The sequence below is a fragment of the Eremomyces bilateralis genome (assembly GCF_010015585.1).
Source record: "Eremomyces bilateralis CBS 781.70 unplaced genomic scaffold P152scaffold_33, whole genome shotgun sequence".
In the NCBI taxonomy this organism is placed as follows: domain Eukaryota; kingdom Fungi; phylum Ascomycota; class Dothideomycetes; order Eremomycetales; family Eremomycetaceae; genus Eremomyces; species Eremomyces bilateralis.
In genome coordinates this window covers 102,516-129,074 of record NW_022985099.1, presented here as the reverse complement: position 1 = coordinate 129,074, position 26,559 = coordinate 102,516, and the positions used below count along the sequence as shown (strand labels likewise).

Below are 26,559 nucleotides of genomic sequence, written 5' to 3'. Positions count from 1 at the left end.
GTACAGCTATTCAAACTTGGAATTATTGAGTTGACGTCGCCGTATTGACGGACATGGGTCCCCAGTTGCCAATCCGCCATGGATCTTAATTAGCAAGCTGTTAATTATCGTACGAGATACGGATATTAAGATTAGGTAGGCACAGCTAAGTTAACTACCAATTATATCTATTAACAGAGATACAGAAGCCCAACAGCGGCAAACAATGAGGCAAGATGACGTTTCACTGCTCATCTTAAAAGATATATTCATAGCCGCCTTCTGGGAAAAGGTAATTTGCTGGTGAATACCCACTGGCTAATGCGACATGGCTAGAGCAGCTAGAGCGCGATCCCAATACCAAAGCAAGCAATAAATCCTTTGAAACAAGTATGCGAAATATCGATCAACTTGCTAACAAGGCCAACTGAATTTCCGAATTACAAGCGCTGATAAACATGGTAATGACCGTCTATACGTCAACCAGGTTATCCTCTTCTTCGTCCTCCTGCCCTTCCGGATCGTTGTCACGCGTGTCCTTTGCACCACGTCTCTCAACCGGCTTGCGTTGGTAGTACTCGTCGAGTACCTTGGCGGGAATCCGGTTTAGCAGCTCCCGGGGGTAGATTCGAAGCAGACTCCAGGCGAGGTCGAGGGACTCGATGATGGTCCGGCTCTCGTATGCACCCTGGGCAATGAAGGTCTTCTCGAATTTTTCGAGGAATTCGAGCGAGAGCTTGTCCTCCGATGACAGGGCTTCCTCGCCGACAACGGCTTTCATGGCAGCTTTGGAGATGAGTTAGCACTTAAGCTCCATGAGATAGTATGAATGTCACTTACCGGCATCACGGCCAATGGCGTACTTGGCATACAACTGGTTGGACACGTCGCCATGATCATCTCTTGTTCGTCCCTTGCCAATGGCCGACTTCATAAGTCGTGAAAGGGACGGCAGCACGTTGATCGGCGGGTAGACACCACGATTGTGTAACTGTCGGTCAACGAAGATCTGTCCTTCGGTGATGTATCCAGTCAGGTCAGGAATGGGATGCGTAATATCTGCGGACAAAATGAGCATGTCGATCGTATCTCTTTGATAGCCTATTCTTACCGTCGTTCGGCATGGTGAGGATGGGAATTTGGGTGATGGACCCATTTCTTCCCTCGACACGGCCAGCACGTTCGTATATCGTGGACAAATCCGTGTACATGTAACCGGGATAACCACGGCGACCTGGCACTTCCTCTCGAGCGGCTGACACCTCACGAAGAGCATCACAGTATGAAGACAAATCCGTGAGAATGACAAGGACGTGTTTCTCCAATTGATATGCATAGTATTCGGCAGTGGTGAGGGCGAGACGGGGCGTGATGATACGTTCGATTCTAGCAGTTGTCAGCAATGCCGGGAAGGTTAGGGCAAAAACCATACGTTGGGTCATTGGCAAGATTCAGGAACAGCGTGACACGCTCCATGCTGCCGTTCTCCTCGAAGTCTCGCGTGAAGAACCGACTGGTCTCCAAGTTGACACCCATCGCCCCGAAAACGATGGAGAAATTGTCATCGTGCCCATCATGTACACCCTTGGTAGGTCGGACAAGATTGGCCTGTCTGCAGATCTGAGCGGCGATTTCGTTGTGAGGAAGACCGGCGGCCGAGAAGATGGGGATCTTTTGGCCTCGGGCAATCGAGTTCATGGTGTCGATGGCGGAGATACCAGTGGAGATCATTTCTTCGGGATAGACCTGTTTCAATCTCAGCATGGCTCTACCAACAAGAAAGGTCAAACCTTACACGAGAGTATGGGTTGATCGGACTGCCATTGATATCGAGGTAGTCCTCGGCGAGCACCTTTGGACCTTTATCAATGGCCCTTCCAGATCCGTCGAAGATTCGACCAAGCATGTCTTCAGAAACGCCGAGCTTCAAGTTATGGCCGGTGAATTCGACTTTGGTCTGGTAACGTGAGCATTTCTGAACAGCGAGTAGAGCTTGACGGGGTATACCTTCTTGACATCAATGCCAGTGGTTCCCTCGAAAACCTGAGTGACGAGTCAATGGACTGGACGCTTTCCATGTTTGTTAATAGCGTATTACCTGGACAACAGCTCGGTTCCCTAAATTGACATTATAAGCTTCCTAATTTGATAGATTGCGGACGTATATCCATACCTCTTGCTTCGAGCACCTGTCCAGCACGTTCCGAGCCATCGGGGAGGGTTAAGGAGACGATCTCGTTAAATTGTGGAAACTTGACCTGTTGCAACGCATCAGATACTTCATCCGTCTTCTATACCATCGCAATATACGCACATTCTCGAGAATGACCAGAGGTCCATTCACACCCCCGATTGTGTTGTACCGCAATCTGGGTTTGACGGACATCATCCGCGGATCAAGTGCAGGAGCCATGGCGGCTGGCGAGGCAGATCCCGCTCGGTTTGCAGAAGGTTCAAGAGATTCGGGTCGGTATGAGATTTGGTTGTTAGTGTTTGTCGTCCAAATGAAGCCGGACTTTGATATATTCCACTAGATGCAGGCAGATGTTGAACTGGCGGGATGACGGAGATGCAGCGAAGGAGCTTGGGCCACGAGATCCGATGTGAGCGCCTCGTTGCCTTGTCGCCTCATCCCTAATTCGATTGCACGTGTTGGCTTACTCAGATTCATGCATGCATGCACGTGCATCATTGTGGAGAGCACTGAGCACGTGTTGAATGCAGCCACAAGAACAAAGTCCACACTCCACACAGCAGAAGAGAGGAATATAGGAGGACCTAAGAGTATGGGCGTCGTCTGGATAGTTAAGGTACTCCTTAGGAATACTACTCACTGCTCATTTCCGAATGTTGCCAGGAAGTGAGAGGAAATAGATGCCGTAGAGCCTGGTACGGTAGAATACTAAGCCTGTTGTCCAATCAGAACGAGCTCTGCTTGGCATAAATGCTGAATCTTGAGTTTCTGGCTGAGATTGAGTTTCAATACCAAGGAACCTTAACCATCACAGACGAACATTCTCAGCCCTTCAAGAAGTTGGATATATCACTACTGACATATTTAACCTCTGAGGGTTAATAATTCCATTCTGGTGTGCCGCTTGGTGTCTCCTCATCCTCCCGTGTTTAGCCTTAGCCTCCTACTCCCTAGACCCACGTCTGCCTACCGTGCTACTGGTTTCGGTCATATTGAACTCAGAAATCTACTTCCGCAAGAGCAAACTATCTTGGATAATTTATAGTGCCATTCCCGTGATGATTTTCTTGAGAAGGAGAGGAACGAACCTGAAACGTCTAATTTTCATTGAGCGCAATGGAGGGCATCCGGGCTCCCATCTCCGATTTGCAACCTCCTCTGAATTCGGAATGTGAGGTTCCTAAACAAAGTCATGACAAGTCGTTTGACGATTTTATACCCCTCGGCGTTATCTGTGTCAATGAGAACGATGCTGAAGATGCTGCTTCCCCTGGATCAATCGACAGTGCGATTGATATGACTTCGAATGATGACGGTTCAACTTCGATCCATCAAGCTCTGCAATTTTTGGCAACTTCAGGTCGCATCAAATGTCTTCCGCACAGGCTGGAGGACGATTCGAGATCGTATATCCGCCTCTATATCGTCCCAGAGGACGTCCGGGGCCGAACCTTACGGAAACTGAGCGATGAGTCCATGGCGGTTAAGCGTCATTTCGACGTCCTCTTTCAAGAATTAGATGTCTCTCCTGATTCCTGGCATGGAATCAGTGGTAGGCGCTTACCTTTCTCAGTCTGGTCGACATCGGAGAATATCTCATTGTTCTACTTGTTCAACACTCTGCCATCACCCAATCCCGATCCTTCTCTCATCAGCGATTGTTACTCTCAGATTGCTGCTGTGGAACTCCTCCAAGGCGATGTTCCTGGTCTCAAGTCAACGCTATACAACTACCAAGCACGTTCGGTGGCGCAAATGATCCAACGAGAGTCAACTCCTGGGCTTCAGCTAGACCCCCGATTAGAAACCCGTCGAAGTCCAACGGGGCAAGAGTACTACTATGGCCCGAGAGACATGTCATTCTTCAAACATCCTCAGTATTATGACTGCTGTCGTGGCGGCATATTAGCTGAAACGATGGGCCTCGGAAAATCGATCATTTGTCTTGCGGTCATTCTAGCCACCAGGCACCATCTTCCACAGATTCCGTCGCTGTACGAAACCCCACGGCGGATTCGACCCAGAGTAGGCAGCCTGGCTGAGATGGCGATAGCCTCAGCAAACAGACATGGAGTTCCAGCAAGAGCTCACCTCGACCGGATCCATCAAGAAACCGGCAATGAATTTGAATCTTGCGTAAAACTGGTTAATTCCATACCGCCCACTTACAGCATTCCCCAGGTTCCTTATCGTTTGAATCGCTATACAATAACGCCGCCGCCGAGGGTCAAGCGCTTGTGTAGTGCCACAATCATCGTGGTTCCTTCCAACCTCATGCATCAATGGCAGGCTCAGATCTCCGAACACGTCCATGAGTTATATCTTGAAGTGTTAGTTGTCGAGGACCATTCTCAGAAGCTTCCAAGTTCCGATGAGCTTTCGAAATATGACATACTTCTAATAAGCCGAAAACGATTTGAGATGGAGATCTCCGACGGCTCGGATGCAGCTGGCAGACGGTTTTATCGAGGCACTGTTCCTAAATTATGTTATTGCCAATACATGGGCGCAACAAGAAGAAAGAATTGTACATGCATAAAAAAAGAGGGAATCTACGAGAGCCCGTTGAAGGACCTGCATTTCCTCCGATTGATCGTTGACGAAGGACACCAATTTTCCTCTCGCACTTCAAATGCTGTCAAAGTGGCAAGCGAGTTAGTCACAGCTGAAAGGCGATGGGTTGTTAGCGGAACGCCCGCAAGAGACCGCCTCTTCGGAGTCGAGGTTGATCTCGCGATCGACGATGAATGCGACGATGAGAAGCCGTACCAACTCCCTTTACAGGACTCTACATCTGGGAACAGTGGCTCGCCGCTCATTCTGTCAGACAATTTTTCCATCCACGCGTCTCGGCGTGAACGGGCTCTGGCCATGAGAAAGCGTTTCAATTCACAGGAAGAGAAGAATGGTGCCGCGGTCAGCCTCGGACTCCTTGTCTCCCATTTCTTACAAGCTCAACCATGGGCTCGGAAATCCGGGGTGCCGAAGGTGGACTGGGTTGACCACGTCTTCGTGCACGAAGATCGAACAAAGAAGACGTACAGTGGCTTTGCGTCGTGTATGCATCGGACGTTAGAGTCACTCGTGATCAAGACGCGGCTTGAAGACGTCGAGAGAGATATTCAACTTCCACCACTGAAGCACAAAGTCGTCTATCTCGAGCCGTCTTTCTACGACAAGTTGACCGCGAATCTGTTTACACTCGTCCTAGCAACGAACGCTGTGACGAGTGAGCGAACAGATCGGGATTATTTGTTCCATAAGGATAGTGCGAAACCACGCCACACCCTGATCTCAAATCTTCGACAAAGCAATTTCTTCTGGACCGGTTTCACCGAGGAGAATGTGCGCGATGCCCTTGCGAATGGCGAGAAATACTTGGCGAAGGAGAATACGATGTGTAGCGAAGAGGATCGAGTTCTTCTCAAAGAATGCATGCAATTCGCGACGATTCTGCTTGAATCCCCCGGTTGGAAAGCTCTTAGCAACAGCCACGAGATGGGAATATTCTTGGACAATTGGCCAGCACATTCCTGTTGCCACTGGGATATGAGAGGCGAAAGCACTCTACCGCTTTTTACTGGGACTCAACAGCTTATTTTAGCCCAAGCATATATTAATTCAAGGCTGGCATATGCAGATCCGACTGAGGGCCTTGCGGAAGTTGGAGTCGCTGCCCTCGCGCAGGTCGATGCTGAGAATGCTGCAGGTGGCGACGGGGTAGATAGGAGTACATCATCGAAGATGACGCTGAAGGGAGTGCCTGAATCCAGCATCGGCGCCGGCCAACCTTCACCGAAGAAGTATCACGCGTACACACCAAAGAACAGCCCCCCCTCAAAGCCTCGAAAACGGTCATCTACGGGCGCCGGAGCGTCCGATCTGTCGACCGAAGCCCAGAAACAGACCCCATCGCGCAAACGATCTAACTCCGCCACGGAAGAGCCAACTCTCCCGCCTGATTGTCCTCTATCCAACACCCGCATCATCGGAACCACGTCTTCCAAGCTCTCCTACCTCATGGAACAAATCCTCCTCCACTCCCCCCACGAAAAGCTCCTGATCTTCTACGACGGCGATAACGCTGCCTTCTACCTCGCGCAGTGCCTCGAAATCTTCCACATCCGCCACCTCATCTACGCCAAGACGCTCCGCACCGCGCTCCGGTCCAAGTACATCGTCGCATTCGACACCGACGACTCCATACGCGTTCTCCTCATGGACATCCGCTGCGGTGCGCTCGGCTTGAACGTCAACAAGGCCTCCCGCGTCTACTTCATCAACCCATGCAACCGGCCCAGCATCGAGGCGCAGGCGGTGAAGCGAGCTCATCGGATCGGGCAGACCCGTGAAGTCCACGTGGAGACCTTGATTCTCAAAGGCACGATTGAAGAGGGGATGTTTGAGCGGGCGAAGCGGATGACGAGGAAGGAGCACGATACCGCGAGGCGGATTGAGGAGGACGACGGGGTGCGGGGGGTGATTCAGAACGCGAGGTGTCTGCCTGTCACGGCGGAGGAGGGGATTGGGGAGCGACAGATGGCGCGCGTTTCGATCAACGAGCAGATTTTTGGGAGAAGGGGTTGGAGGTCCGCGAAAGTGAAGTTGGAGGGTGATGATGCGAGTGAGCGAAAGTTATCTAAGAAGCAGAAGAAAGACAGTAGTGCGATTGGGGGCGGGCATGCAGATATGTTGGAGTTTAAGGTTGGCCATCACCGTCCGCGGGAATCAGGGCTAGCCCCCGAATAATTTCTTAAATGATGATGAATGGGATCAGTTGGTTCTCACCCTTGAGGTCATCCTAGACTGATTCTATGTACCATAGTTTACCCACGCACTCGTATCAGAGCCCCCTAATCGTAGAATGAGAAATGAACCTCTAATTATTGTCTAAAATTCGTCTAAACCTTATCTATTATATGTATTCGCTGGATCCTCATTGATCAACGCAATTCCGTCCGCTCTATAATCATCCAACTCCGCCCGACACGGCCGCTCCGCTGTAAAGACGAAGTTCCGTCCATCAGTGCCATAGCGCGGCCAGGCTTCCAAATCGCTAAATTCACCTCCATCCTGCCGGAAGCCGTTCGGGTCCATCGTATCTATAAAACTGACCCATGAGTGACACATCAACCGAGCCAACTCCAGATATCGCGCCCCGCTATGGTCGAACGGCCTGGGGCCGCCCTCATGCCCTTTGCCCTGGAGGTTGTAGAACACATATGGCACTTCTACAAAGTGGGCGACCCCCATTATATCTTCAGTGGAGGCGTTCGGTAACGCATCGAAGAGGTAGCAGTAGGCGGGAACCTCGTGAGAGGCCCACGCCTGGCAAGTTAAACGCTTGTTCGCGTGGAACGTCGCGTCTCCGAAGTAGGTTGCGGCTCTTCGCCATTGGTTCCCCTGGGGATAAGGGGGTCGATATGTCCCGGCAGTCGCCGGGATGTTCTGGGATAGATCGTCCGCATATATTCTGCCGAGTTCCGTTGCCAAGGCCTCAGATACGCCTTGAACATAGGTTTTGTCTACAAAAATTGTTAGTGGTAGTACAGTGGTCGAGAAAGGAGTTCGTACTTGTCAGAGCGTAGAAGAAATCCGCATCGTCGTAGATCCCATACGGTGTGAATCCTGTGCCTTCGTCTGCGTTGACGCCAGTCAGGATCGGAACTCGGACAAACGCACCCTCGGAAAGCTGGGTGGAGGTGTGGTTTTGTATGAAGTCTCCATCGATGGCTGGGTTCCATGAGAGCCAAAGCGTCGCATTATTTCGAACAACGCCATCGATCCGCTCGAAAGGTTGCTCGCGGAGACATCGCAGACTATCGAGCGCAAGTCCGCAACCTGTTTGATTCGCAAGGTCGTCGTATAATATTTGCTGCGTCTCTATGTCGTTGATTGAGCCATAGAAAATAGGTGACCCGCTCTGCATAATCGCAGCCCGGAACAGCTTCTCATCTTGACCACCATAAGCCGTCAAATGATAGCCAACTGACGACGCGCCTGCCGATTCACCCATAAGAGTAATCTTACTCGGATCTCCCCCGAACGCGGCGATATTCTCCTGGACCCATCGAAGCGCCAAGCGCTGGTCACGGAGGCCCATGTTCGTATCTCCGCTTTCGATCGTCTGGTTCGAGAACAGAAACCCCCAGACACTGAGACGGTAGGCGATGGACACCGCAATCATGGGCTTCCCGATTCTGTCGGCTTGATGCGCTATGAAACTCATGTCGTATTGCGGGTCCGTCGGGCTGCCGCTGGTATACGCTCCGCCATGGATCCACACCACGACCGGACAACCGCCCTGGCATGTTCTAGTTCGTACGATGTTGAGGTAGAGACAGTCTTCGGACTGGTCCAGAGACCCTTGGGTGTAGCCGATGCATGCTTTCTGGTGTTCCCTTGCTTTAAACGACTCGGGTCCCCATCCCTCAGCGAGAGGCTGCGGATTGCGAAATCGGAGGTCATCAACAGGGGCAGCGGCATATGGAACCCCCAGGTATTGATCCTGATCATATCCCTTCAGGTATACACCCTCAACGGTACCATTCCGCACTGTCACCGTCGGGATCTGCTCCTCGGTTCCATCGAAGACATTGGTCACGGCCAGAACAACCAGAATGACGGTAAAGACTAGTGCAAGGACAACAAGACAGACGAGGAAACGTAGACGGAGAAAGAAAATGGGAAGTTTCACTGTGCCGGGAACATCCCATGGCTGCGACGGAGGTTTTGATTCGGCAGGGGAAGCAGAATCATTCAACTGCCATCTCTTTCGGCGGAACATTCACGGAGCTTCTCAACGTCTGGCCAAAGGAGGCCAGGTGAACGTCTCCTGTCTCGCGCTGCCCTCAGACCGGTACGTTTATCCTAATGTCTTTAAGCAGGCTATCAGGGCATGCTTAGTTCCATCCGATGGTGATAAGAAGAAATATGGCTGTAATTACGAGAGGACAGGACTCTGACGTTTAAGTAAGAAGTAGGATATGATTCAAATCGATGGATTTGAGTCCTGCGGACGTAGCGGCTATCTCCCCTGACTCTTACCCGTCACCATCCACCGACAGGTTCGCCGATCAATAGTGGTCCTAAGATTGGCGAGCACCGGAAATTCCATGATTCTACGTGATTGGCATTTTGGCAGAATGGCAGGATTTGTAAGATGCAGTTAAGCTGGGATTCTGCACTCAATTGTGGCTCGATGACAGATTGCGTGCTGTGGTGGTTGGTGATGATGCCCTGGCCTCTGGGAGCTGGAATGGCGGGTGAAAGGAGGAAAAGCATTTGTGGAGCTGACGTGTCGCCCATCAACGGGGCTGGCCATTTCCACGCCTGACAACCATCAGATCGATATCCGCACCCGCAACGATAAATTCCAGCCGTTATTGCTAATATTCCAGCACTTGATTTATATCTGATCTAAAGTCCCGATACAGAGTACATATCCCTCGCGAACACCGAAGCACCTTGCCACGCCCTACCAAATGATGCGAACACTTCAAGAACGATGACAACTAACCCCCAATTATAATGGGGTTCAAAAAGACCTTTAATTACCACCCTTCTTCAGGGTCTCAGTGTCCTCCCGTTGTCGGAAGCTGGCAAACATTAGCTTAGGATGATGGGATCCGAGGATTCACGTTGCTTACCCCTAGATATACTTTGAACGAGTCATATATCAGCCATTGGAAGGCGGTCAGAGTTCCTTTTGTCGGTTCAGCGGAGCTCAGACTGTATATATTCCGCTCTGGATACTCACCGATCATGACGATTCGGACCGGGAGTCCGTTCCACAAGCCTGGGAATCCTATGTTCTTGTAGATCCTTGAAACGGCCTGGACTGCGCCTTCGCCGGCTTTTCGATGTCAGTACGGTAACCACTGCTAACCCATTTCAGGTGTTCGCTCACCTTTTCTGTCGGAGTTCAACTTCGATACCATCACATCTAAACGAATCAGTAATATCCTCGATGTTTCACGGCGACTGAACTTACCAGCCGGATGCGACACGGCTGCGCATCCAATACCAGCAATATATCCGCCAGCGAACGAGACCCCCGTCTGCTGGAGGCTATTGAACGACTCCTTCGGCTTCCCGAGGAACTTATAGATCCGTTCCACCGCCTTCTCGAAGGTCGCGAATTTGACCTGGCGAGTCCATCAGCACCGAGTCAAATCGTCTTGCGGACCATATCTTACCATCGTATACGGTATCTGCCGACCCCAGAGCGGATACAACCCCTTATAAAACCTTCACTCCGATCAGCACCGCTTCTCGTTCACGCCGATCAACCCGTCCCACTCACCCGCTCACCCCCTCCTCCCGCATCACCCTCCCCATCCCCTCCCGCATATTCCTCGCGAACGGCGGAATCGTCGTCTGCATCCTCACCTTCACCATCTCTAACGGACACAGCGCCAAATCCGCCAGCGCCTCCGCGGATGCCGATGCAGCGAGGTACACCACGGTCTTATTCGCCCCCGGAAACCATCGCTCGCCGTACGTGTATTTGAACAGCTCGTAGAACCCGTATTTTCCGGCACCTTGGAACGAGTACCCGACGAGCGTGGGCGACCAGCCGGTGAAGACGCCGCGGAGGCCTTCGCCGCGGTAGATCGTGCGCCAACCTTGGAGGTTGGATTTGTAGAGGGAGGAGTCGACTTGGCGGCGGGTTTTGACGACGTCGAGAGGGGTGACCGCGGTGTGGGTTGGGCCGCATGCTGGCAGGGCGGGTTAGCTTGTGATAGAAGGCCAGATGAGGTGGGATAATATACCGATGATGCCTCCTACTGTGCATGCGGCGAAGTAGGTGGGGGAGAAGAGTTCGATCTTCGTTGACGGCGCTGGTGGGCGGGGTGGTTTGGCTTGTGACATGGTGATGGTCGATTCAATCTCTTGGGATATGAAGTTATACGCAGAGGAGAAAAGATGTTGAGGAGAAAAGATATTTAGGAGAATATCTTGATTCGTGTGAGTTGTGTATAGGAAAGTCTTGCGGTAGAATTATAAAAGTCGTTCTTGCTGTATATGGAACAATCCTAAATATCCGTCCTGCTCATGGCGATCTTTCTCGCATCCATACAAATTACAACATGCTTCCTAATGATGACATCGGCTCTCTATCCTAGCCCGATCTTGCGGAGAAGAGTCGGATATGTATGCTCCCTTTATTTCCTATCCGTTAATTGGCCTATTGGGCCAAGTTTCAACGTTACCTTATCGGACGTCCAAAAGTTGACATAAAACGGTTCTACGTCATAATTACCTCGATGCCGGGAGCGGCAGGGAATCGAAAACTCGCAATCCCAGTCTCCTGGTTCATCAACGGAAGCTTTGGGCGAGAACCGCGAGATAGAACTTGAGCGGTTGAGCCTCATCATTCATTAAATTCCTTGTAATATCAATGCTGTGGGGGTTATTCGAGCTCGGGCAGTTCCGGTTTTTTCATCTTCTGGTATCCCTGGTATCTGGAGGTTTGGACTCCAATCATCATGAGGGACATCGGTTGAAGCATTAAGCTTCCGATGATGATAATTCGACTCCTACTAGGAGGATATCATGAGCCGATATAGAAACGCGGATTCCGACATTTCGTTGTCGAGGTTGTGGCATGGGTGTGCCTAGAGGCGAGAGCATGCCGCCGTGTTCATGGATCGAATGCAATGGAGGAAGCCGAACGTGTACAAGGAGAGGCATGGAATGCCGGGTATTAGAAATTACATGTGGTTAGTGATCAAACAATGTCGAAGAACCGAAGCATATCTGTATGTCTGTACCTATGTAGCCTGTCCGTGTCGACCTAGCAGCAGTAATTCCACCAGGGAACTCCCAACAGCATCGCAATGCACCCACGCAGCGTCGACACCCATTCCCGCGACCCACCGCACGCATCAGCAGTGATTCAAGAACGACCGGTCCGAACCCCATCCCCCCAGCTCGCATCCTCCCCCGTATCCTCAGCCCGGAGACTTCGTGTTCTTCCCGTTCTCGCGCGCATGCGGCGCATCAACCAGCTCGAACTCGCTGCTCACGGTGGACGAGGTCTCTAGCGCGTCAGTCAACAAACGCGTTGCTCGGTGGACGGGGTGGACAGACTGTGTGGTTGCGCCGGGGGTTTGCGAAGCGGTACCCGGGAGGTGACGGGCGCGTGCTCATCGTCGCTCTCCGATTCGTCCTCCTCGCTTTCGTCCTCTTCCTCGCTCTCTTCCTCTTCCTCACTCTCGGCCTCGTCTCTCCTGACCGGCTTCCCGACTTCCTCCTCACTCGACTCCTCCTCCTCTTCCTCCTCCGATACCGTCTCCGGTCGTTGTAGAATCTGCGCCTGTATTTCCCTTGCGACAGGTCGCGCGGGCGGTGAGGCGGACGAGGGGCCCAAACCTGCCTTCTGCAACCGCTCTTCCGCGGCGCGCAGTTGCGCCTCGAGGGCTTCGAGCTCGCGGCTCTGGAAGGTGACGGAGCGGCGTCTATGAGAGGGTGGACATGTAAGTTTCTGGTATTGCACAATAAACACGGGAGCAGGGCAGGGGGAGGTCCGGGGATGGGTTACTTGTTGTCGACGTTGCGGGAGAGACTGTCGAGGCCGGTGTCCATTTTGAAGATGTCGTCGAGGGCCGCGCCGAGGCTGGGGAGGGTTAGCTAGCTGAGGAGAGGAGGGGAGAGGGTGGCGGGAGTACTTCTCGGGTTGGGCTTCTTGGACTTGTTGCCAGCCTTCGGGGTCTTTGGGTTCGGTCATGGTTGGGGTGGGGGGGTGGGATTATGCAATATATCAAACGGGAAAGGGGAGGAGGAAGTAGTCAAAGCAACAGTCGGGGACGTTTCACGCTCTCCTGAGAACGGACAATCCGAAGCTTAAGGATTGGTTCTGCGCGCTTGCTCAGAAATGATATCGATGGACAATGGAAAAGGGATATTAGAGTAGATGATGGGATTCTTGTAGTGTTTGGGGGATTTGAAATTGTTCATGGGAAAGGGTCAGGAGAAGTCGAGATTCGGGATGATGATGGAGGCACGAGGGAAAGGGTCAAGGTGTGGGGGGGAGTGTGACACTAAGGACGGTACGGGGAGCCGTTTCTCGGTCCCAAATGATCGACGTTGGATTGATGATGATTTCTGAACAGCTGAGGCCGTGTTCCAATTGCATGGGAGTCATCTGGTTCAAGTTGAGATTCATGTCTGGCTACAGATTTATATATCATTATATCTCAGTACAAATGAGTAACACTAGGATGGGTCACTGGGCAGGCACGGAGCCGGCATGTGAGAGGTACTGCATGATGCATCTGATGAATGAAAAAGAACACCAAGGAATTATTATCGTTCAAGAATATTTCAGCCTAAATAATATTATCTGAACATTTGAGCAGTGATCCAGTGATGATCTGGCGAGAAGTGTGAGGACTGAAAAGGGACCCCCTGTATTGAGCGCCGATCATAGGCGGCACCCCCCGGTCTGCCCCCCCCCCGAACGCCTCCCAAAATCTCAGGCAGTCAGGCTCCTACGGGCTACGGTCGGCGGTCGCAAACCCCATCCACCATTCATCGACTTTCCACCATCCACCATTCAACATTCAACATCTCACACCTCTCAACTCATCAACCTATCAACCCATCCACCTCAAATCTTCAATTCTCAATCAAGTCCATCTCGAAAATCATCGCCTCCATCAATTTTACAAACCCCTCCACCTCCATATTATCTCCCTTCATCGCTTTTCCCTCCCGTGGATCCCTCCACATCTCGACCACTCCGATCGCGCATCATCACCATCAGTCCATCAAATGGTGTGAGGGAATCCCTCCGCTCCCAAGTTCTCGTGCTATCATGAGACCCGTCCTCCATCGTGGCTTCTCTGTTGCTTCTCCCCCAACCCCATCTACCGCCGTCGTCGCCCATCCTCCCATCGGGACGGCAGCAGCAGCTCTTCCATCGCAAGGTGATGACCACTAACCTCACCTCGTACTCCCCGCTCGAGTCCTTTTTGCTCTTCCAGTATCTGTCGTCCTACGGCGTCGACCATGCGAGCTTCGATCGAGTTTCCGGCCTGCTGCAATCCAACCCGCTTATCAAGAATGCCGCGACCTTCGACACCGGAAGACTCAGCGCCGATGCGCTTCGAGACCTGTACTCTCGTCTGCTGAAGGAGGAGATCCAGAGCGATCTGCAACATCCCTCCGCGAATGAAAACGATAGCCTTCGTCCAGATGGTCCATCCCCATCGAGGAAACGGAAAGCACCCAGTCCGTCCCTCCCGAGCGCGCAGGAAGCGAGTCAAGCGGCGCATCTTATTCCGCAATTGATCACGAAGTTGTACACGCGATACCGACAATATGCCATCCGCGAAATCCGCGATCAGGAACGAGCCTACACGCGGTTGCAAAAAGAGCTCCAGGAGATCCAGAAGGGAGAGTGGGATGAGCGATTGCGACGGGAGATTGAGGAAGGGGAATGGAAAGGGTTCTTAGGTAGAGAAGGAGTCGTAAACGGTATCAAGCCCGTGGAAAACGGCCATTCACCAGCACCAACTGGAGCCAAAACGGGTCCTAAGGCTCCATCCGAGACTCCAAAGGCAGGATTGGGTCCGGACATTTCAAAAGACGTACAGGAGCAGCCATTCACTGTTCCTGGTCTGTCCCCAGGTCCCCAAACGGCTCCTCTGAAACAGCCGCCCACTGAGAAACCTAGCGATGTTCGACCTCAGGCCGGTCAGCCTGGCCAGATCCCTTCAATCAACGCGCCGTCTCCGACGATTACAGACGTTCATAGGCCTGAAGAAGCAACTCCGACACAGCCTAGCCCCTCTACGACACCATCACTTCCACATCAACAACCGCCGACCTCTGGAACCGTTCCTGAATATGCTCAGAACCCTACGACTGGAGGATCTCCGGCCTTGGTATCGCAATTACCTCGAACACCAGCCGGCGTGGCTCCATCCCCTCCGAGCAGGTCTACCGCTCAAACATCGCCTGGGCCGAGTCCGGACCCGGCCAAAATCACGGCATATATGGGCTCCGGAACTCCTCCGATTCCGCAGCCTAGTGCCCGGCCTCCCGTCTCTCCCGAGTATGCCGTTAGTCCTGCTCAAAAAGCTGCACCTATCCACCCAAATGCATGGCCCCAGCAACCTCCACCGAACCCCCAGAAGTCCCCTCAGACGGTCCCTTACGTGTCGAACTATCAGCACAATCTTCAAGGAGGTTACATGCTCCCCCCATTCCAGGTCAACCTAGGAGCAGGCACACAGCCACAATCTCAGCAGGTACCAGGTGCACCAGTTGGACCACCTGGCGCAACATCTCCGCCGAACCAGGCACCCGTCCCTCAGGTTACGAAACCACCGACTCCAGTGGCCACGCCAATCGTCCCACCTCAGTTATCGAATACGATCATCGGATGGCTTCGGGACACTCCACCATCGAGGATCATGAAGGCGGCCAAGACTGCACAGACGGTAAATGGTTTGCCAGCAGGAAGCACTGACGCCCACATGCCCAAACGACCCCGACATATGAGTCCTATCAGCGAGAGAGCGCCCTCTCCACCCCCACGGTCTCGACGAGGCAAACCAACGCGTACACAACCAACCCCGAAGCAAACGGAAGACCAAAAGGCTGTGTTCACCGAGCCCGAACCTCGTCAAACACGAAGGACCATGGGAAGACCACGCAGGCGCGGAAGCGCAGCATCTTCTGCCGTCGGTAGCTCCCTCCGAGGCCGCACCCGCAGCCAATCGATCGTCTCCCAAGCCGACGACATATCCATCGACGCCGAATCCAGCTTCGGCCGCCCCATCAAACCTGAGCCCAGCACCCCCGCCGAAGTCAGCGAAGATATCCGCTCCACCATTGAGCACACTCCCACCACCGGCATCAGCACTCGCCGCCGACGCGGCACCCTCGCCACCACCCAGCGCCCCGCCCCACCCAAACGCAAACGCAGCGTCCGCTCCACCTCCGAAGCCACCGACGCCCGGCGCAGCTCCACGCCCACCGCCGCGCCCGGCACCGGCGTCCGCCCGCAGTTCGTCCTCGCCACCCGCAACTTCTCCCGCGTCAGCAACCCCGTCATGCAGACCATCACCTCGCACAAGCACGCGTCGCTGTTCGCCCACCCCGTCAAGGCCAAAGACGCCGAAGGCTACTACGACATGATCCACCGCCCCACCGACCTCAAGAGCATCCGCGCCGCCATCACGGCGGGCGCACGCACCGTCGCGGCCGCGGCGTCGTCGCAAGCGGATTCCGGGATCGGCGCGGCAGCGAGCCCCGGCACGCCGGCCGCGGCCGGGAGCGGGAGCGCCAGCGTCGTGTTGCCGTTGAGTGCGGAGGTGGTGCCACCAAAGGCGATCGTCAACTCGGCGCAGCTGGAGCGGGAGCTGGTGCGGATGTTGGTGAACGCGGTGATGTTCAATCCCGGGGAGGAGGGGGTGGTTCAGGATGCGCGGGAGATGTTTGAGAGCGTGGAGACGGAGGTGAGTAATTGGCGGGCGGCGGAGCGAGGGGGGGAGGGGAGTGGTGGGTGATGAGTCGCGGTGGATTAGGAGAGATGATGGTTTTCGGTTAGGTTGTGCGCGATAGAAGGACACGGACAGGTTCTTTTGTCGTCGTGGATGTTATAGATCACTTGCAAAATGCAATCTGGGATTTCGGTCATTGACCGGAAGATTTTTATTTTCGGATCCAGCTCGTGTCTATTCTATTCCTCTCGTCGGCCAGCTTCCCATCCCTCACCTTGCTCATTAACGATAACCTACCTCGCCAATGATAAGTATCTTCCACCAACCGGACTACTACTGTCCTTGTATCCATCCTAACGTACACACAAACCAGCCAGATCCACGGATGTAACTGAACGCTCAAGAGATGGAACGAACGCGGCCTTGGAGAATGTAGAATAATATAGTTTTGCTGTTAAATGCTGGGCAATACGAAACGGAAGCCAGGAGAGCCAATTGCTTGATCAAAGAGAGTGACTGCAATTTAGAAAGAAATCAAACGCTGAAAGGAAATCATGGTTACTTAGCAATGTTGATACTTGTATCCGTCGCACTGCTGTCGGTACGGCCGTTCCGTGCTGCTCTCCAGCGGAACCGCTCGTAGGGATTGATAATGATTCTCGTGCCGCAGCCAAGTCGAATATGCTAAATCCGCATTAACCAGCTAATACCGGTAACCTGGTAAATTCTGATATTGTGGTAGGGGGGAGTTTTCCTTGAGAAACGCGACCTTCCGTGGGAGCTCATTCTCAAGATATTCGTGCCATTCTCGGATTTCTCTGTCATTATAATCCCCCTCTTCCTGCTCGACTGGAACCTCCTGTTCTTGCTCGGTTCGTCGTTTTCCTCCTTCTGATCTGTTACTTTCCCGCCTCCCCTTCCCCTTTGACGAAGGTTCCCTATTGAGTAACGCGACCTTCTGTGGGAGCTCATTCTCAAGATATCCGTGCCATTCTCGGATTTCCCTGTCATGATAATTCTCCTCGCCAAATTCGTCGAAGTCAACCGATTCGTACTCGTACTCAACCTCCTTCTCTTCTTGCTCGACGCTAACCTCCGCTTCTTGTTGGACACCAACCTCTACTTCTTGCTCGACACGGACCTCTATTTCTTTCTCGAAACCAGACGCCAGGTTCTGCTCGAAGCCAGCCTCCGCTTCCAGCTCGAATCCAAGCTCCGCTTCCAGCTCGAATCCAAGCTCCGCTTCCAGCTCGAATCCAAGCTCCGCTTCTTGCTCGAAGCCAACCCCAACTTCTTGCTCGGTTCGTCTTCTTCCTGCCCCTGATCTGGTACTTTCCCGTCTCCCCTTCCCCTTTGACCAAGGCTCCCTATCCTCGCACTCGTCCTCCTCTTCGACTACTTCTTCATCTCCCACCCCCCCCTCCTCTTCATGCTCTCCTGTCCTTCTTCTCTTCATTCTACAACTCCCCTCCGCCTGTTGTGGGACGACTTCTTCACCTCCGGCTTCCGACTCCGTCTCCCGTCGTCCCAGCGCCAGCCCCACCTCATCTTCAATTCCTTCTTCCACCCCCACTCCCCCCTCCTCTTTATCTTCTCCTGTTCTTCTTCTCTTCCTCATACCACTCGCCGCCGCCGTCGCCCCCATTTCCTTCTCCATGACCCAGTTCCACAACACCAAATTATCCTTCGCCAGCCGAATATTCTGACCCGTCAACCTCTCCCTATCCTCCTCCATAGCCACAAGCCAAAGAGTCGCCATGTCCATCACTTGCAGCGCGCTCGATCTCCGTGTCACTGGCTCTATGTCGTGCTCCGTCACCCACTCCCCATACTGTCTCCTCACCGCCAAGCCCATCGGCATCCCCAGCGATTCGAACTTCGGAGCCCTCAGCAAAGTCGGCTCCCTCCGCCACCGGCTCTCCAAGGCTATGACCGTCGTCCCCAGCTTCTCTACCCGTTCCATCCTCCGCTGCTCGCGCAGTCTCGTGAACTCGTCGCGCCGAGAGGGTCTGGACGGGCCCTGTCGGGCATTCGGCACAAACGAACCTGACATGGCGGCTTGGCCGGGGTGTGGATTGACGGGCGGCTCGGTATCCGCCATAGGCGGGCCTGACATGTCGTCTTGGCCGGGGTGTGGATTGACGGGCGGCTCGGTATCCGTCATAGGCGGACCTGACATGGTGACTCGGCCGGGGCGGGTATTGCCGGGCCGCGCGGTCGGTGGGAGGGAGCAAAACTGAGGGACGGGACTCCAACCCGTGGGTTGGGGTTTGGGTGTGTATTTTTGCCGGCGGGGCTTGAAGGGGCGGGGGACGAAACCGGCAATTTCGTCGGGGTCGGCCGAGGTAGGGGAGATGACTGCTGAAGAGCTGGCTGAGCGATGCTCGAAAGGGCTTTCGGGGGCGGGTGGAGGGTAGTTGATATTGGGTGGAGGATTGAAGGGGACGTTGATACTGGGTAGAGAGTAGTCGGTATTGGGTGGAGGATTGAAGGGGTTGTAGTTGGGGGTAGATGGAAGTCCCATGCACGCTGGGAAGGGAGGCGGTAGGACCGGTCGAAAGTGGTCTGGTAGTGGTTCCGGGAGGTGTCTACTCTGTTGTCGGGCGGGAGGTGCTTGTTGGGTAAACTGATGCGGGTTGGTTGGCTGGCTCAACGGGTCTGGATGGAAGGGAGATGGCTGCGTCCACCGGCCTAGATCGGCGGAGGGTTTACGGTGCCCAACGTGTTCTGGTGGACGGACATCATTAGAGGCCAGATTCGAGGCAGTTGGATCAGGTCTTTCTCCTTCTGAGGTCGGTCTATGTTGCGGACCTTGTTGGGAAATCTGATGCGGGTTGGTTGGCTGGCTCAACCGTTCTGGGTGGAAGGGAGATAGCTGCGTCCAGCGGGCTGGATCGGCGGAAAGTTCACGGACATCGACGGAACGTTCACCGAGCTCGACATGTTCTGGTGGACGGACATCCTTGGAGGGATTGGAGGCAGTTAAATCAGCTCTTTCTCCTTCCGAGGCTAGTCTATCGCGGTGTTGCGGTTCTTGGTCTTGAGCTGGCCGCTCGCTGGACAGTGTATTGTGTTGTCGGGCGTCTTGCTCTTGGCCTGATCGATCGCTGGTCGGCCTATCGCCATGTTGCGGGTCTTGTTCCTGAGCTGATTGCTCTCCATCGCAGTATTGCGAATCTAGTTCTAGAGCTGATCGCTCTCTATCGCGTTGTTGCAGATCTGGTTGTTCTTGAGCTAATCGCTCGCTGGGCGGTCTATCGCGTCGCGGATCTTGTTCTTGAGCTGATCGCTCGCTGGGTGGTCTATCGCGTTCCGGACCTGGTTCCTGAGCGGATTGATCGCTAGGCGGTATATCGCGGGTTTGCGGAGCTTGTTCTGGAGCCGATCGCCCACTGGTCGGTCGATTGTCGGTCATAATGATAGTCGATGTCCAATTGATACCGGTGCTGACAAGTAAAATCTAGCAACGAAGTTGAAGACTGTCCTGCCCTGGAATGTTGGACACTCAGATCCCACGAATCGGCCTCCAGTGTCGATTCCTTCCCAAGTGGTTCATCGTGATTCGGGGGAATTTCCAACCTCTTGTAGAAATCCTCTGTCTCGGGCTCACCTGCTGTCAGTACAGACATCAAGCTGCTCCTACCCCGGATTTTCCTGCAGGCCAACCGACCAAAAGGTTCTTATAGTGTTGGAGCGTACCATGGTCCAAAATTACCTATACCTCGTCCTCGATCCTACTGAAGCTTTACTAAGGTGCGTTTAAGCAATGGTAAGGTACCTACAGGCCTCGTGAAGCTGCTCATCCGAGCTCTGGAACAAGTATTCTAGCGGGCCCTGCAAACTTCGAGAGGCAGCCTTCTGGCGGGTCTGGGGCATGAGCCTGGTTCGCACGAATACATGGGCTCTATTAATAGTCACCAGTCATATGCGCCAGTCATATGCGGGGTTGAGGGCTCCCAGTGTAAAATTGACAAATAATAGTTAAATGGTGGAAGCAGTGATGTTGAGAATCGAGTATCCATATAGTATCCATATCTGTACCGTATAGATCTTCCCACTGTCTAGTGATGAAATGCGACCCCACTTGAAGCTTCAGCAAATCTGTATTCCATATTCCGTACTCCGTAAATGATATTAATAAATAATAATAGACAGTGAGCAACATTAGTTCTTGTCATCAACTCCATCAAACCCCCCATTCGCTGCTTTCTTTCGCATGAATTGGAATTTGGCAGAAACCCTGAGCGCAATTGTTAATGCACTGCGCCATCTCCTATCTGAGGGGTTAAAAGACTGAGAACTACGGGCCTGAGTGCGGAGTCCTCTCCTATGGGCCACTACCGGATTTTATGCTTTGCAATCGTTAATATCATTGCGGAAATACCGCGCGGTACTCTCGTTTCCCTTTTCTCCTCCACAGGCTTTGGTGCCAGCTTGCGTTCCACGTCCCAGCGGAATCCAACCGAAGAAACCCTATTTACGTAGGGACGCGTACCGCACGCTGACACAAGCCTATGGAGGAAATAAGATAACCGAGAGTACTGTATTGATAATATATGAAGAAGAGGTGAGTTGGTGGTTTTAGAGGTCTGTCGCCATATTGAAGCTGGATCGCGATTAGCATTTGGAATTCTTTTGTTTGACAGCGTCCTCAAGCTCTCACTGCTCAGGGACCAGATATTCATGGACCCTGCTTTGCCGAGGATGCTTGTACGAACTAATTGGCTTCAATGGACCGGAGCCACCTTTCGGTAGACATGTCTACTCTGTAAAAAACGAATATATATAGTTATATATGTGGGTAGAGTATATGGACTTTCTGCTGGCAACTTGAACGTGTACTATTTATTTTTTCATGCTTCTCTTCAACTGTCCCATAGCGCCGAGTTTGTCATTCATTCCTCTGCAGCATAGAAGCTAGAATACTGCGTTAAGTCTTCATATTTCGACAGGATACAGCCCTCGTCATGGAGAACTCCAACCTTTTCAAACCACTTACCGTCGGGAAATGTGACCTCGCCCATCGCATTGCCATGGCACCGCTCACCCGATTTCGAGCGCAAGACAACCACGTCCCTACCATCCCACTCTCGGCAACCTACTACGCGCAGCGCGCCTGCGTCCCCGGAACACTTCTGATCTCCGAAGCCACCTTCATTTCCGACAAGGCGTCCGGGATGCCAAATGTGCCCGGCTTATGGTCCCTCGAGCAGCTCACTGCATGGAGGGAGATCACTGATGCGGTGCATGCCGAGGGAAGCAAGATCTACTGCCAGCTGTGGGCACTGGGTCGAGCGGCGGCCCAGCCGGTCATGGAGGCGAAGGGGCTGGAGATCGTCAGCTCCAGCGCTGTGCCGATGACGGAGAAGGCACCTGTTCCGAGGGCACTGAGTGAGGAGGAGATCTGGGAGTTTGTGGGGGTGTACGCGCAGGCGGCGAAGAACGCAGTCGAAGTGGCAGGGTTTGACGGAGTTGAGATCCATGGTGCGAATGGGTATCTTATCGGTAAGCGGTGTTATTCCGAGCGAACCAGTTCAATACAAGTAAGCTAACAAAACCCTCAAGACCAATTTACGCAAGACACATGCAACAAACGGACCGACCAATGGGGCGGCAGCATCGAGAAACGATCGCGATTCGCTATTGAAATAGCCAAGGCCATTGTCAAGGCCGTGGGGTCCGATCGAGCTGGCATTCGGTTGTCGCCTTGGGGTACTTTCCAAGGCATGCTGATGGACGATCCGATCCCACAGTTTACCTACCTTATTGGCGAGCTCAAGAAGATCGGGCTTGCCTATATCCATCTGACGGAGAGCAGAGTCACCGGCCCTGTCGATATCACGCCATCCGGTAGCCTGCATCCGTTTGTGGATGCCTGGGGCGAGCAACCGGTTATTATCGCAGGAGGATATACCGCGGAGAAGGCGAGAGAGGCGGTTGATGTGGAGTATAAAGGCAAGCCGGTCGTTATTGCTTTTGGGCGGCATTTCATCTCCAATCCCGACCTTGTGTTTCGGACAATGAAGGGAATCCCGTTCACGAAGTACAATCGGAAGACATTCTATATCCCGAAGAACCCAGTTGGATACACCGACTATCCACATGCGAAGGAGTTTGGGAGGCCTGCCGCTAGTAAAATATAATCTATAGATACTTTCGGAATAAACCCACTTTTGAATCTCCTAATACGTCGCATAGTCCTGGCTGATTGTGAAAGGTTTGATTGAAATGCAAACAAAAAAAGATGAAAAAGAAAGTTGGTTAGACAGAGAATTGAACTCTGGATCTTCTGCGCACCGGTGATGTGAAGCAGATGTCATACCACTAGACCACCAAACCATGTTATTGAGAAATACTGCCAAACATAGTATATGACTCGCTTTGTAATCAATAGATACTATAAGAAGCGCAACATCGCCGTACTAGTTTTTTACCATCGCTTATTGGTTTGATTCCCTCACCCTCTAACCCCAATCATTATTATCGGTAATTAAAGTTTGTGAGATAAATAGCGGTTTCGCTCAATCCGGTGATTAATGCAGCGATACGGTGGAAAACCCCGTTAGATTCCAAAAGAGCAATAGATAGATTTAACTTGATCCTTTCTTCGCCTGAATCCTACGAAAACAGGCTGTTCCTGCAGCTATTTATGTGGTTTTTTATGATGATCCTTTCCCCGATAAAGGAAACAGAAGGCATAGAATCGAATATGAGATGAGACAGTGGTGATACGCCAACGATACGCCAATGATACGTCAATAAAACACAGATATTCTGTGACAAAGTTCAGCTAGTTATACCTCCAGAACCCATCCTTGATATGAGGGGAATCAATAAGAATCCATAGGAAGTAGCATACCCTACCTGTAATATCTCGGTCGGCGGACTCAGCGGCGGTTGAGACAGGACAGATAACTTTGTTGATACTTCCGAGTTCTTCGACAAGCTGCCATCCATAGCAACAGGCTTGCTTCGAGACAACATTGAATTTTTCGTTAAGACGGCTATTATCTCTATGCTACTTTCTAGACTACCATTACCGTGGGGAAGGAGTGCATCTTAAACCGAAATATGGCTCATCTCCGAACTTTCGAACCCCCTCGCCCGCATGTCCTCAATTGTCCTCTCTCATCTTTCAATGGAGCAAGTATTAGTCACTTTCACCCTCATCTCCACCTTCGCCATCGTCCTTGTCCTCAGGATCCGTCTCATCTTCTGAGTCCTCCATCAATGCACGGGCGATGGCTCTGCCCTCCAAATGATCCTCTTCGTCGTAGATCTTGAGGCCATACGAGAGAAGGAAATGGAATTCGCTTCTGAAATGCCTCCTGATCCACGCTCGCTCAGCTTTGGTATAGGGGGTATTTCCGGCATATGCCTCGGCCTGTTGATGGTGCTTCCATCTCCTATATTCTTCATTCGACCAGGTGGCGTTGACCAGATAGTGGACTCGTCGCCTCTCTAGTTCGGATATGAGAAAGATCGAGCGTCCAACGACGGGTCCGACTGGAGGGCCGCTCAATTTGAGAACGTCGAAGGTGCACTTAGGATCGAAGTAGGCGATGTACCGTCCGTTTTTGTCGAATAGACCCTTTCTGCATGCCCAGGTATGGTTGAAACCAACCGCGTGCATGGCGATAACGTTGGAGAGGAATGAAGGAACATGGAGGACATCGTTCAGTACGATAGTGTTGTGTGACTCGCTGCCTTTGAGTCTTGGGGCTCTGTTGACTGACAAAGTAACGGTCCCAATTCCGACCACCTTGGATGTTCCGTCATGGTATATGCAACCGACTTTTGAATCGAACGGAGTGTAAGTTGTGAACCACCCTTTGTCTTTGGCGACGCTGTTCAACCGTAAGTAAATACCGGAAACCAGATTCAAACTACCACGGATCGAAATATACTGGACATTGGATTGATTCGAATAGACCCAGTCCGGGGACAGCGGCGGCTTTTGTGCCTCTGAAGCCATCAGTGAAATTTGAAAGCTGTATTGCGAATACCGGTAGCTGCAAAACTTTGACTCAAGATCTGGCAATAGTTTGCTGGAAGAAACAGAGTGTGGAATGTCTTGAGAATCTTCTTTCAATTTGAACGATTTATGAATCGACTGGATCGTCGTCAGACGGCAGGTAATACGGCAGGCAGCCGTGCTGTAATTTGAGACTTCCCTAATAAGAGCTATTAATAGGCCAACGATGCAGCAGGGCGCAGACCCTGTTCTTTGCACTCGTTATGTAGCCTTTCCTTCCTTCAACAACGGTCGAAAATAGCAAGACCGTCTATGACCAGTTAACCAACCGTTCAAAGACCGTTAGGAGACTGTTCAAGAAGAACCAGACCGATGAACCAAGTACTTGGCTACTTAACCGTTAAAAAAACCCTATCTTGCGCTCTGCTGTGGGAACTCGATTCGGAACTCTGCCTCAAATCGCATCGGAAACATATCACCAAGTCAGAAACCATTAGGCGCGGAATTCTTTCCTCCTTTAGTGCCCTTCCAGGTTCATCAAACCTCGACTGTCTTCTTCGTACCGTAATGAGCAGAATTCCATTATTGTTTGCGCCTGCCATCCCACTGATGTCTATACGGATACGCCCCTTCAGCAACTTGGATTCCAAGTTCCGGGGCCAGTCTCTTGCTGCAGCAAAACATCAGCTTTCAGTCGATTAAATAACCATGGACCATGACACTAACCTCGCTGCCTCCTCCGCCTCGAGCCTCCGGAATGCCTCATCCCTCCTCCCCTCCGCCTGCACCCGCCGATCTTTCGCCCACTCGTAAATCTCCCGCTTCTTCTCCAGCGACTGCCGAGCCTTCTTGACTGGATCGTTCGCAATTAGTACGGAGTTCCGGCCGCTTCTAGCTAGTTGACATGGCGGCGTACCTGTTGCGTTCGACCGAGGCGGGCTCGCACCCAGAACGGACTGCAGGTAATCCCGCGCCGCCGTCCAGCCGCGATGGGAGACGGTTTCCTCGGCGCGGCAGCTGTGGACGGTGGCTTTGGCTTCTTGCCAGGCTTTGGCGGCGCGGGAGCAGCAGTCTTGGGCCATGGTGAGGGGGAAGAAGGGATAGGCAACGAGGATGAGATAGGGAGAGGGGATCGAATCGAATGGGGAGAACGGGGAAGGCGGGAAGACAATGGTGGTTTTATAGGGGGAACCCGAGAGGCGGGATATAAGTTTCAGGGCGGCACTGCCTAGCATGGTGAAGCCGCGTGATATGGTCACTCGCCACAAGAATGATATCGGTATGTAGAGAGGGGCGTCTCAACGCTGGTGCTGGCTTGCATGGCGCAGTAGCAAAGAAATGGGGGCCGAAAGTTTGGGCATCTGGTAAGGCTGGGGCTGTACACATGAAGTATCGAAAACACCGTGAACTGGCAAATGAGGAAGCCTAAAGATCAGAGCCAAAGGGGACATGTTGCAGATAAATATCGTAGAGCTAATAGGATAGTGCTGTTATTGCGGGTGACGGTATGCTTTCAGGCACCCCTGATTGGACTGATAGTAAAGCGACGAAGATGCTCTCATGCGAAAAGAAACACAACGGTGGACTTCAGACTAGGAGGATGAAGGGCTGGTCTGGACTTCTCCCTAAACTCTCGTTGATCATGTCGTACCTCATTATGATGCCAGTGCTCAAGCGCCGTGGCAATTCTCCCGAGCTGCATAGGCCGTGAAGACTTAGAAATCGAGCCTCAGGCTTTATGTTTATGATGCTGCTCCCATTGCACATGCATGATCCAGCCGTCACAAATCACCAGCTCGCCATCCTTTCCATTTCAAGGCCCCAGCGACCGCCTTCACACGGGTAGCGCTAGCCTCTGAAGCGCCGCCACATCTGCCGTCGCTTCCTGCTCTTCGGTAAACCCAGGGGGCCGCCAATCGAATAAATAGAGTGCCTCGATGCTCCAGGGGCCGAGG

General features: G+C 52.6%; 9 protein-coding genes and 1 non-coding gene across 10 annotated transcripts; 2 read left to right on the top strand and 8 right to left on the bottom strand.

The window, feature by feature from the left end:
- Positions 1-119: 119 nt before the first annotated feature.
- On the bottom strand, positions 120-2,531 carry P152DRAFT_462354 (V-type ATPase). The gene is made up of 9 exons (XM_033680322.1): positions 2,294-2,531; positions 2,153-2,237; positions 2,078-2,097; positions 1,987-2,022; positions 1,775-1,936; positions 1,412-1,725; positions 1,091-1,365; positions 820-1,038; positions 120-765 (listed from the first exon to the last, which is right to left on the bottom strand). Exons 1-9 carry the CDS (start codon positions 2,390-2,392, stop codon positions 452-454), a joined length of 1,524 nt encoding a protein of 507 aa, XP_033530261.1. The 5' UTR covers positions 2,393-2,531; the 3' UTR covers positions 120-451.
- A 938-nt stretch (positions 2,532-3,469) lies between these two features.
- On the top strand, positions 3,470-7,034 carry P152DRAFT_443501 (uncharacterized protein; the record flags this gene model as incomplete). The annotated part of the gene is made up of 2 exons (XM_033677778.1): positions 3,470-4,897; positions 4,958-7,034. 2 exons carry the CDS (start codon positions 3,470-3,472, stop codon positions 6,920-6,922), a joined length of 3,393 nt encoding a protein of 1,130 aa, XP_033530260.1. The 3' UTR covers positions 6,923-7,034.
- An 18-nt stretch (positions 7,035-7,052) lies between these two features.
- On the bottom strand, positions 7,053-9,392 carry P152DRAFT_443497 (alpha/beta-hydrolase). Its single transcript, XM_033677777.1, has 2 exons — positions 7,748-9,392; positions 7,053-7,698 (listed from the first exon to the last, which is right to left on the bottom strand). Exons 1-2 carry the CDS (start codon positions 8,958-8,960, stop codon positions 7,082-7,084), a joined length of 1,830 nt encoding a protein of 609 aa, XP_033530259.1. The 5' UTR covers positions 8,961-9,392; the 3' UTR covers positions 7,053-7,081.
- A 153-nt stretch (positions 9,393-9,545) lies between these two features.
- Positions 9,546-11,298, bottom strand: P152DRAFT_424528 (mitochondrial carrier). Its single transcript, XM_033677222.1, has 8 exons — positions 10,948-11,298; positions 10,479-10,893; positions 10,372-10,423; positions 10,167-10,320; positions 10,083-10,118; positions 9,933-10,028; positions 9,823-9,878; positions 9,546-9,771 (listed from the first exon to the last, which is right to left on the bottom strand). The coding sequence occupies exons 1-8, from the start codon at positions 11,045-11,047 to the stop codon at positions 9,748-9,750; spliced, it is 933 nt and encodes a 310-aa protein (XP_033530258.1). The 5' UTR covers positions 11,048-11,298; the 3' UTR covers positions 9,546-9,747.
- Positions 11,299-11,857: 559 nt separating this feature from the next.
- On the bottom strand, positions 11,858-12,922 carry P152DRAFT_462350 (uncharacterized protein). The gene is made up of 3 exons (XM_033680321.1): positions 12,847-12,922; positions 12,720-12,794; positions 11,858-12,636 (listed from the first exon to the last, which is right to left on the bottom strand). The coding sequence occupies exons 1-3, from the start codon at positions 12,903-12,905 to the stop codon at positions 12,231-12,233; spliced, it is 540 nt and encodes a 179-aa protein (XP_033530257.1). The 5' UTR covers positions 12,906-12,922; the 3' UTR covers positions 11,858-12,230.
- A 4,410-nt stretch (positions 12,923-17,332) lies between these two features.
- On the bottom strand, positions 17,333-20,044 carry P152DRAFT_485311 (uncharacterized protein; the record flags this gene model as incomplete). The annotated part of the gene is made up of 1 exon (XM_033682040.1): positions 17,333-20,044. One exon carries the CDS (start codon positions 20,042-20,044, stop codon positions 17,333-17,335), a length of 2,712 nt encoding a protein of 903 aa, XP_033530256.1.
- A 1,363-nt stretch (positions 20,045-21,407) lies between these two features.
- P152DRAFT_517398 (NADH:flavin oxidoreductase/NADH oxidase family protein) lies at positions 21,408-22,809 on the top strand. The gene is made up of 2 exons (XM_033683006.1): positions 21,408-22,134; positions 22,195-22,809. Exons 1-2 carry the CDS (start codon positions 21,597-21,599, stop codon positions 22,770-22,772), a joined length of 1,116 nt encoding a protein of 371 aa, XP_033530255.1. The 5' UTR covers positions 21,408-21,596; the 3' UTR covers positions 22,773-22,809.
- A 78-nt stretch (positions 22,810-22,887) lies between these two features.
- Positions 22,888-22,968, bottom strand: P152DRAFT_t58. Its single transcript has one exon. It is a non-coding gene; the product is annotated as a tRNA-Val (tRNA).
- An 868-nt stretch (positions 22,969-23,836) lies between these two features.
- On the bottom strand, positions 23,837-24,580 carry P152DRAFT_382703 (uncharacterized protein; the record flags this gene model as incomplete). The annotated part of the gene is made up of 2 exons (XM_033675767.1): positions 23,837-24,476; positions 24,537-24,580. Coding segments are annotated over 2 exons (684 nt in total), but the record flags the coding sequence as incomplete, so codon positions are not given.
- Positions 24,581-25,156: 576 nt separating this feature from the next.
- Positions 25,157-26,104, bottom strand: P152DRAFT_462346 (uncharacterized protein). Its single transcript, XM_033680320.1, has one exon. The coding sequence runs from the start codon at positions 25,837-25,839 to the stop codon at positions 25,303-25,305; it is 537 nt and encodes a 178-aa protein (XP_033530253.1). The 5' UTR covers positions 25,840-26,104; the 3' UTR covers positions 25,157-25,302.
- Between the last annotated feature and the right edge of the window lie 455 nt (positions 26,105-26,559).